Source organism: Dendrobium catenatum, unplaced genomic scaffold, assembly GCF_001605985.2.
Source record: "Dendrobium catenatum unplaced genomic scaffold, ASM160598v2 fragScaff_scaffold_650, whole genome shotgun sequence".
Taxonomy (NCBI): domain Eukaryota; kingdom Viridiplantae; phylum Streptophyta; class Magnoliopsida; order Asparagales; family Orchidaceae; genus Dendrobium; species Dendrobium catenatum.
Genome location: NW_021319112.1, coordinates 70,826 through 81,700, shown reverse-complemented (window position 1 = coordinate 81,700; position 10,875 = coordinate 70,826). Strand labels below are relative to the sequence as shown.

General features: G+C 31.4%; 1 protein-coding gene across 2 annotated transcripts in view; it reads left to right on the top strand.

The window, feature by feature from the left end:
- The first annotated feature begins 4,976 nt into the window (after nt 1–4,976).
- LOC110109943 overlaps nt 4,977–10,875 on the top strand; it is a 37,775-nt gene continuing 31,876 nt past the window's right edge. The window contains exons 1-3 of one of the 2 annotated variants that reach the window (XM_020841171.2): nt 4,977–5,328; nt 5,409–5,531; nt 9,087–9,313. In XM_020841171.2, the coding sequence (XP_020696830.1) occupies nt 5,250–5,328; nt 5,409–5,531; nt 9,087–9,313 (429 nt within the window). In that variant the 5' untranslated portion in view covers nt 4,977–5,249. Of the gene's footprint in view, nt 5,329–5,404; nt 5,532–9,057; nt 9,314–10,875 lie in introns of those variants that run through there. The other variant, XM_020841173.2, reaches the window with a different exon arrangement.

The following is a 10,875-nucleotide window of genomic DNA, read 5'->3' as shown; positions in this document are numbered from 1 at the left end:
CACACACACACATATATATATATATATATATATATATATATATATATATATGATAAATTGTGTAATTGATTTAATACAATATAAATATGATACAAGATATGATTGATACACATTCATATAGCAATACTTATATAACTAATGAATTGATAAATGACATATAATATAATAAATACATGATATACATGTTGCATTGCATATTATAGATGTACATGCATTGATACTTGATGGCGTATGAAATGAATAAACTAGGTGTTTACTGGCTTAATATGGCAGGTATACTAATATACATGAAATAATATATAAAGGAACTAAAGTATAAGTTATTGAGAAGCATAAATTTATAACAAAACTGTTGTGTTGTAACTTAGCATGGGTATAAAAATAATATGACATATTGATATTTTATATGATTTTTGTTAATTACATTACTTTTATTAAATGGTATTGCTCATATTAATTGCTACACAGTCTTACAGTTACATATTTATATTGAGATGGATTTATTGATTGCATACATATAGTTCCTATTCTTTTGCATTGATTGCAATGGTATCCTAATGATATTTTAGCTCACTCTTGTGATTTTAAAGTATTTTTCAAGAAGGGATCATGTACCAATGGAGTGAGATTGATTAGGATTTTCATATTTTATTTATTTTTTGTATTCTATTTTTTTTTTTATATAGTTTGAAGTATATGATAGTAAATTGATGTATTGATTTAACTCCTAGCTATTATAAATTAAAATTTATATTTATAAATATAAAAATATTTTGATGTACATGAAATAAAGTTAGCTTTGCTTGACTGATTTATATTGATGAATTATTAGTGATTCTAGTATATTAATTTTGTTTGGGTAAAGATTCTAGTATATTAATTAAGTGATAAAATGAACAATTCTTCCAAATTAAATTATGGGCATCACTGAAAAGTTGTAGAAGATCATAAAAAATTTTATGTTGAAAAACTAGAAAGGAAAAAATTACGGGGTATGACCTAGTTGCAATAATCTACTATAGAATTAGAAGTAAAAAAATCATCCCATTTTCATGATTGAAAAAGAGGGAATATGTTGGAAACAATTGATTGATTCTTGCATAGGCATTATAAAAACCTATGGTCCACAAAAAGACAGCTAAAAACTCAACAACAGTGTTAGATGTTGTCAAAAGTATAGATATGACATCGTAATTATTGGTGATAATCATCGTCGATGATAGACAAAAAACATGATAGAGTTATTTAGCTCTCTTTGCTCTTGAGTTTCTCCAATATGTAGGGAAGATAGCCTTATTTATAGGCTCTTTAGAATGAGCAATTCGGTAATTTTGATAAAAAATACAAAAACAATATATTGTACGACCCATATTGATCCCCCTTTTTTATTTTTTTTATATTGATCCCCTTAATTATGGATTGTTTATCAAATATTTAAATGCCTTGAAAATATTATAATCGATTGATTTTGGGTTCATTAGATTTGTTTCGTCATACCACTCGTTTTGACTAAAAAATTATTTTAATTACAACCATTTGATCAATTAATTTATGTTAGAAAAAATTCAATCATAATTTAAATGAGTGAGTTGAGCTTATTTGTACTTAGATTTGCCTTTTTATGATTCCCACCAATGGAGGTCAAAGGAATTGTAGTCAGCGGTTGCGGAGGTTGGAGGTCTGATGATGGTTTTCTAATGAAGGTCTGACGGTGATAATTGTGCAGAGGTCTTTGTCTATAAAATTATTTTAATTACAACTCATTTGATAAAGTAATTTATGTTAGAAAAAATTCAATCATAATTTAAATGAGTGAGTTGAGCTTATTTGTACTTAGATTTGCCTTTCTATGATTCCCACCAATGGAGGTTAAAGGGATTGTAGTCGGCGGTTGCGGAGGTTGGAGGTCTGATGATGGTTTTCGAATGGAGGTCTGACGGTGATGATTGGGCAGAGGTCCAGCAGAGGCTCCCTTATATAATTATCTATGTTTATTTATGTTAATCAACAATAATAATAGTCTGCTTGCTAAAAAAAATCCAATATTAATTTAATGAGCATAAACTTATACAACACCGATAAAAAATTAGTAAGTCATATTGAATCGAGCATCATTTGTTTATATTTGACTAATTAGTTATGAACATTTATGAATATGAATTGAAGAATTAAGAACTCATTGTCATCAAATTTCCACTAAGTAAGGCTTTGTTTGGGACGACTTTTTACTGCTTCTTAAAGCAAATTTTTAGTGTAAAAATTAAAATTTTCTACTATTTTTTTTTAAGAAACAGTAAAAAAGCTGTCCCAAATGAAACCTAAAACTGATATTTGATTTCTATTTTTTTTTTCAAACACTTGTATGACGTCCACATTTAGATTTTCTTTAGTTTGTTTTGATTTTTTTAATATAATTTTCACTTTTGTTTAATTTTCTGTTTTTTTTTTTAAATGAGAGTGCTTTGGAATAATCATAGTTATTCATATATAATATAATATATCATAATGCTCATATTTGGACAAGCCTCTTATATTTTTATTTGAGAAAATAAATCAGAAATTCTATTTCAAATAATAATACTCTTATATTTAAATACGAGGGATACACTCTATGTTAACATGAACGTTTAGATTAGGCTACTTTGATTTGGCTAAAACTCTGTTTTTACGGTTGTAATTTTGACTTGAAGCCTTCAACCAGCTCGCATAATTGATCCCTTCCATCCCTTATAGGAAATGTTAGAGAGAATATTTATATTTAAACTAGAATGCATTCACACCATTCCCTCCCTTCCAACATGATGGAAATGAGTTTGAAACCTTCGTTCCAAACAACAGCTTTGAAATTGGGTAAAACCCTAAGTTCAAAAATATTATATACATAATATAATATGAGATTTGAATTGAAGTTTGTTCTAAGTTCAAATATAATTTAAATATATAATACAAGGTTTAAATATTATTCGAATCTAGTATGTACTTCTTTTTTCAAACCTAGGGCTAGGGGTGTCAAAATAGGTCGGCGGGCCGGGTTCGGGTCAAACCCAAGTTAATCCGGGTCTAAACGAGTCAACCTAAACCTGCCTCGATTTTCAATGGGTTAGGATTTCTAACCCAGACTTGACCCTTTTGGATTGTTGGGTTGACCCGACCCTCGAACCCTGATGCAAACAAGCAAGGCTAGCAAGGGCTGAATCGACATTGTGGTAGGCGAGGCCAACGCTGAGTCGAGTCACGAAACAACGACAAGCAAAGCCAACACGGGCTAAGGTGGCGCCGGCGCCGCTGTGGTCTGCGAGTGTGGGGTTGACGTTGTCTAGTCGTGCGGATGTGTAGGGTATGGCCGATTGGTGAGTGGCGGTCTAGGACATGACATCGATTGTTAACCTGGGTCTCGCGATACTCTACACGGCGGCATCAATGGCTGCACTCGACTATACATGGTCACGTGACACGAGAGCTTAGACAGCTAGCCTGACGCGACGAGACAAGGTCAGGTTTGATTTCAGGTTGATGCGGATGGCTGGCCTAACGCCTGATGCGACGCGACTAGACGCAATCACTTTCCCGAGTCAACCCAGGTTGATTTTTGGTTTACGAGTCAACCCAAACTCGACCCGTATGTCAAACACGTTGACCCAAATCCTAAATTTTTGATTCGGGTTCGGGTCGGGTCAGATTTTGACACCCCTACCTAGGTTTCTACTATAAGAATAAAAAAAAGATGGTTAACCTATATTCAAACTATATACGAACAATTGAACTAAAAGAATTGGGTTTAAACTTTATTCAAACCCCAGAGTTTGATCTTCAAGTTTGAAATAGAGTTTCTAACTATTTGATTCGATTCATGTTTGAACTATGTCAAAACTTCTATTCAAATATAGTTTGAGGTTTTGTTTTGGGAAGCTTTTTTAATGATTTCTAAAATAATTTTCTAGTACAAAAATTTCTATTTCAACAAACTTTTGAACTAAAAAATTCTTTTAAGAAAGCAGTAAGAAAGTTATCTCAAATGAAGCTTGAATATGATTCAAAACTAGTTTTTAAAAATTTGTTTAAGAACATTAAATTGAATCTGAGTTTAAATACTATTTGCGTCCAGTAATTGAACAATTTTTTTTCTCATCATAACGCATAAAGTTAATTCATTTCATTTACTTCACTATTTATACACATGCCAAATTGTTTCAATATATATATTAGGTCATCTCCAACCGAGAACTCTATTTTTCACGCCAAAATACCTCAAAAAGCAAAAATGGCGTGGTGCTGCTCCAATCCAACGCCATTTTTTTGTTTCTGCGCCAAGGTAACGACCCTTCTCCTTTCTCGCATTTTTCCGGTTGACAGAGAAAAATCGCGTGGGTGTTCACCCGCAAGCAAATGGAGGATTTTTTGGCGTTCGGCTGGAGCGAAGGAATGACGCCAAACACTCGTTTGGCGTTCGGTTGGAGATGCCCTTAGAATTCAATCAAGTGCTTTAAATATTTTGACCTTTTTGAGAGAGTTCACAAAATTTCTCTTGGAGCATTTCTTTAATGCCCATGAGTTATGGCCTCAAATTATTGCATCTGGTCATCGGACGCGGAGATAGGTTCGGATATTAATAAAATATTATTTTAAATTAAGCGCATCAAAAGCGCAGGTAAAGCGCGGGTCAAAGCGCAGTCAAAAGCGTAGGTAAAGCACAGTCAAAGCACAACTAAAGCACAACAAAAGCGCAGCCAAAAGCGCATGTGAGGTCATAAATTTTTATTGGATGTGGAAGAAAAGTCCGAACCTATTTTCTTCTGGCCTTCAATTCTTCGGGCCTAAATCTTGTTAAATTAAACATAGTAAATTATGTATTTATTAAATTAAATATTAAATAAAATTAAACATTTAATTAACATTTTTTTACTTAATTAAATGTAATTAAAATTTTATTTAATATATTTAAGTTATATTTTATTAAACGAAACCATTGGCTTTGCATAAATCCGCTCCCCAAAATTCCCGAAACCCTCGACGGGGAAGAGGCTAGAAACTCGAGAAGGGAGGTCGCTGTCGAAGGCATCGACGGCGAAAGCAGCTTGTGAAGAAGAAGACGAGTTCGTAAGACTTGCGGATTTGCTAAACCTAAAAAATTTATACGCGTGCAGCTAATCTAAAGAGCCATTGTGGTTGTACGTTGTACTTCATGCGATTACCCGAATTCAAACAGAAGAATTTGTTAGTCTCGGTGTCAGAGTTCCGCCTGCCTCGCCATGGCGCTTTGCAGAGCTTGGAGGACCCTTTTCATCTTCCTCCTCCCTCTAATCTTTACCCTCCCACTTCTCCTGTCAGGTATGACATCTCTTCCCTATCCTCCTCAAAATTGTCCAATGTTATAAATCTAGATGTTTATGGTGTCCTTCTCTCTTCAGTCTTCGAGCTTCATCAGAAACCGATCCAACAAGAGCAGAAGAGAAATTTCCCAAATAAATCAGACCATTTGATCCTCGGGCCTGCCGCTGGCCAGGGTTTGCCTAAACGACTCCAGTGCGAAGGTAAACTGCCGGCATTAAACATTGCTGTTTTACGAACGATCACTTAGCTTGATCGTTTTTACTTCGACAAAACTGAAATTCCATGTTTGCCGAAGCAGAGAAGGAATGTCCTGTGTGCTTGTTTCCGGCATAGGTTAAGGTTTCCTAGAGGTGAAGTTATTAAGTGCGGAGTACTGACCTAGAGCTATATACAGACTCCAATATGGGACGTGTTTTTTGGTGATATTTTTTTTCCAACCACATTTTTTTTTAATAATGCGTGATCGGACTATTTGGCCCAGTTAATTTAATTAATTATTTTTCTGTTGTCAGCACTATGACTCGACCTTATTCAGAGGTAATATTTTTGAAAAAAAGAAGCCGAAAGGTCAGGTTCACTTATGAAATCGTACGGAAGTGTACAAATTTTAGGATTTTGCAATCGGAATGTCGTTTTTCATTTCGAACAAAGATTGTTTTCGTCAACTTCACTCATATAAGATGTTTTTTATCTTTAAGAAGGCAAGGTCCATAATTGCTCTTTTCATTCTATTTATTGTTTAGAGTTTATTATGATCATCAAATTAATTTTATGAATTTTATTTTATTTTATGTAAATTTAAAATTTATATACTATATTTATTTTTCTAATTATATCAATATCAACACTTTGAAGGCATGGACGATGAACTTCTATTTACTGTTTTGGGTTTCTCAGTAACTGACATTTCATACTCCCTATTTTATGATCTCCTATTTTATGACTGAAACTTACATTTTCTATTTTGATTCCGCATAGAATGATTTATTATTTTATAAGCTTATACACTTTACGTATAATACAAATTCTAGACTTTTTGTACATAGTGTGTATAAAGTTAAATTCTGTGTGTACAACTATATACACATATTATTAAAAAGTATTATTCAAAACTTTTAAAATATTTGTATAAAACAAATTAATATACATTGACATTTTGTCGTTGCAAATGTATATCCCAACAGTTAATTTTCATTATGATTCTCAACAGTTGGAGTTGTCTGTGACTCTTTGACAGTGATATTATGCGATGAAGTCGAGGACGCTTTGAAGATGTTAAACATATTTCAGTTTAAGGAGTTTTATACATTTTAGTAAAATATATCTCTGATCTATATGTTGCTGTAATTTTGGGATGTGCCCAAACATGCATTCATGATCAAGGGGCATGAGCTATGATTTATTGCAAATGAAATTGCTCTAATAACTGATTTGTCAAATATGGATGAATTGATATACTAAAAAATTAAGACACTAATTAAATATACTGAAATCGATATTAAAAATGAAATGAAGAACATTGATAGATCAAGCCCCTCATACCATTATTATAAATATATACATAAAGTTTCTATTGTTCAATTTTTTTTTCAACAATAACTATAGTATTCAAAAGAAGCTCATTAGTATTACTCAGAATATAGATGAGTTCACAAGATTTAATTGGCTATGATTATTAGAGATTTCTTATTTCTTTAGTTTGATCGTATGATTATGAAGTTTGTTGATTATCAAATTAAATAATTAATAAATCCCTAATTGTCATAGGCTAATTGAACTTGTGAAGTCATCTATATTCTAGGCAATACTAATAGCCGCTTTGGGGTTTTATAATTATTATTTGGAAAAAATAAATTGGACAACAAAAACTTGATGTACATATTTATAATAACGATAAGGGAGATTGATTTGTCAATGATATTTATTTTATTTTTAATATATATTTCAATATATTTGGTTAGTGTCTCAGTTTCCTAATATATCAATTCATCCGTGTTTGACAAACTGGTCATTAGAGCCACTTCATTTGCGATAAATTGTAGCTTATGTACTTTGATCATGAATATTTGCTTGGGCAAATTTCAAAATAGCAGCAATATGCAGATCATGGGTGTATTTTGCTGAAATGCAGGAAACTTTTTAAATTGAAATATGTTTAACATCTTCAAAACGTCTTGATTTCATCACGTATATCCTTGCCAAAGAGTTGCAGTCAACTCTAAATGTTTAGGGTATGCAATGAAAATTAACCTTTGGGATGTACAACGAAAAAATATTACTATATATTAATTTGTCTTATTAAAATACTTCAGAAGTTTGAAATAATATTTTTTTTAATAATATATGTGTACATGATTGTACACAACATGAACAAACTTGTACAGAGTGTGTATAACCTTGTATACTCTGTGTATAAGGGGTTTAAAATTTGCCTTATATGTAAACAGTACAAGCTTGTAAACAAGAAATTATTCTGTGGAGTCAAAATAGTAAATGTAGGTTTCAATTGCAAAACAGAAGATCGTAAAACAAAGTGTATGAGATGCCAGTTACAGAGAAAACCAAAACAATAAATTTAGATTCGGCATTTTTGCCTTCAAAATGTTGATATTGAAATAATTGAGAAATATATACGGTCCATAAATTTTAAATTTTATAAAAAAATTATAAATTAAATTTGATGGTCATCGTAAACCCTAAATAGTAAACTAGATGAAGAGATTGAGTGATGATGGACCTTGCCTTCTTGAAGATAGAGAGCGCCTTATATGAGTGAAGTTGTTGAGCAATTATTGTTTGATGATGAAAAACAATATTTCGATAGCAAAACCCTAAAAATATTGCACTTATGCATGATTTCAAAAGTGAATGCGCCGCATAGGCTTTATTTTTTAAAAAATATTTCCTCTAGACCGGGTCGGCTTATCGTGCTGGCAAAAAAAAAAAAAAAAGCTCGGTCGGGTCATTGGGTCACGCGTTATTAAAAAATCCACGTGGTCCCAAAAAAAGAAATTCACCAAAAAAACACGTGTCAACCACGGATTGGAGTCCGGACATAGCTCTATTACAGAACCCCACATGTAATAATTTCTCCACCCGAAGCGTTTTTAGACTCTCATTGCTGATTCATGGTCATGAAAAGATGTGACATTTTCCAAAAGAATTGCTATATATTTCATTCATTGACACAAGAAATGCTTTGTTGCTTTTCATTTTCAATGATGATGGACCTTTTTGTCTAAGCACTTTAATCTTCTTAAATTTTTATTCTGAAATACAGTCTGGGCAAATCATTCAATCTTTTTAATTTAGAAGTGAAAATGTTAACCATATGTATGTTTTTCAAATAAAGATGATGTTAAACAACATGATAATAATTTTGATAAATTTCTGTGATGTGATCTAGATTTGACTATGTTTCTTTTTTATGAGGTAAATGACGTATGATCTGATTGAATTTGGGGGACTATTCTATTAAAAGGTTAAATTGAAGTAATTCTTCTTACTATATTGAGCTGAATTTTAATCGACTGAGAAATTGCCAATATGGTAAATACCATGAAAACTGCAAAAATTATGGCTTTATATATGCCCTTGTTTTCCTTTATTTTTTTACACAATTTAGCACTATATGAATTTCTATTGTGTTGTTTTTCTATGTTAATATCCATTATGCATTTTTGCTAAGCTTTTCATGAAGTACTCTGCCTGAATTTAAATTCACAGAATCACATCATAACTATTCATCGGCACAGGTCTCAAAGCTATGAATCTGATTATTTTGCCAAGCTCACAGAAGAATCTTGATACAAGCGAAAAGGTGTCTTTTGTGTCAGTGTTTACTGTGTATAACAGTTCTCATAGGACAGAAGTGGAAAGCATAAATGAAAATTTTGATAGCAAGGTGATAGTTGGGAGGACTTCATATACTAGGACGGAGAGATCAATGGCCATCCTCAAAACCTTCATTAACTTTATTCAGGTATGTTTCAATATGTTCAAAACATACATGCATGCATACATTTAGCCAATAAAGTTGATGTTTGGCTTCTGTAAGCTACGTTCATAAAACCTCATATAGAGTATGCTTGAAATTGGTAAGTGTAAAAAATCGTGTTTTTGCATGTCAGACTATTTCTTTGTCCCTTAAAGATGCAAAAACACAAGGAGATTTTAATGAAGTATTCAATCTTGCTTCTCAATTTTAATAATCCCGTGTTTCATTATTATTTTCATATGTTGTAATCTTCATCAGTAATCATATCCTGACTAAGTGCCTATATAATACCATAGAATTTTCTTTCATAATTTGAATGCCTTTGTCTAGCCTCATTCAAATTTTCATGAAATTAGGCAATCAAATGACCCTCTTAATTTAATACTCTATTAATAGCTGTATCAGCTATTTATATTTTTTTTTTCATGACATTTTGTAGTTGGTGCCATCACATTATTAAATCTCTTTGTGAACTACCTATATAGAGTACCCAAACTATTAAAATTTTGAATCTTGTGAATATGTGAATATTATTAGGTGTTGGCTAATTATTATTTCATTAACTTTATTATAATAAATGAAAAATCCTTCACTAGACAAAACAAGTCATAAAAAGAGCAAGGAATGTGTACCAAAATAATGCTTCTTCAAATTCAAATTCAACTTATTATGCATAGATTTAGGCTCCAAATGATCATCCCATCTTGTTATGGATCAAATATAATTAAAATATTTAATAAGAAACTCTCCAATTAAAAAAGTGACAGAGGAGTGCATTATTTAATAAAAATACATCACCACCATTCGTATAATTCATTTTTAATTAAAAAAAAACATTTTTACTCTTCTCTTTCTTTTATTCTCATTTGATGATAAACAGTAAATCAATTTTAGAAGAAATCAGAGCATTAATCATCATGTCCAATATATTGTTCACATGACGTATAAAAAATAATTATTTGATGAATCAATTGCTTCCCTATTCACATGTGCGCCTACTATAAGTCGGCTGATTATCCCAACATATTCTGTTGGATTCTTTTTGTAATGTGGCAAGTTAGACAAAGATGATATATGAATTTAATCAATAGATATATGTCCTTAAGTGGCAGGAATGTGCCAGAAAGATCATTGAAACACATATCTTTAAAACCAGACAACACTTGACCAACGACCTTAAACATAGTCACATTAAACATAGTCTCATTTTGATGCACATCATTATTCAATTCAATAGCCATTAAAGTATAAATAAATTCATCGTTTCTACTTTTATTTTCAAACTCATTTATTCATAACATGCAAAGTTATTTTAATTCCTTTGGAGCACTAGATTCTTTAGCAGTTGACATAGAATTACTTTTGATTTGTAAGTTTCATAGCTACTTTTCTTCCATTCTCTTTAACACATAAATATTTGATCTTACTAATTGAGTAATATCTAAATCATACAACCATGGCTTTCCCATAACAACACATGTTACATACATAGGGTTTCAAATTAGGAAAATTTAATATTTAATTAATTACTAGTAGGGCACATGGTA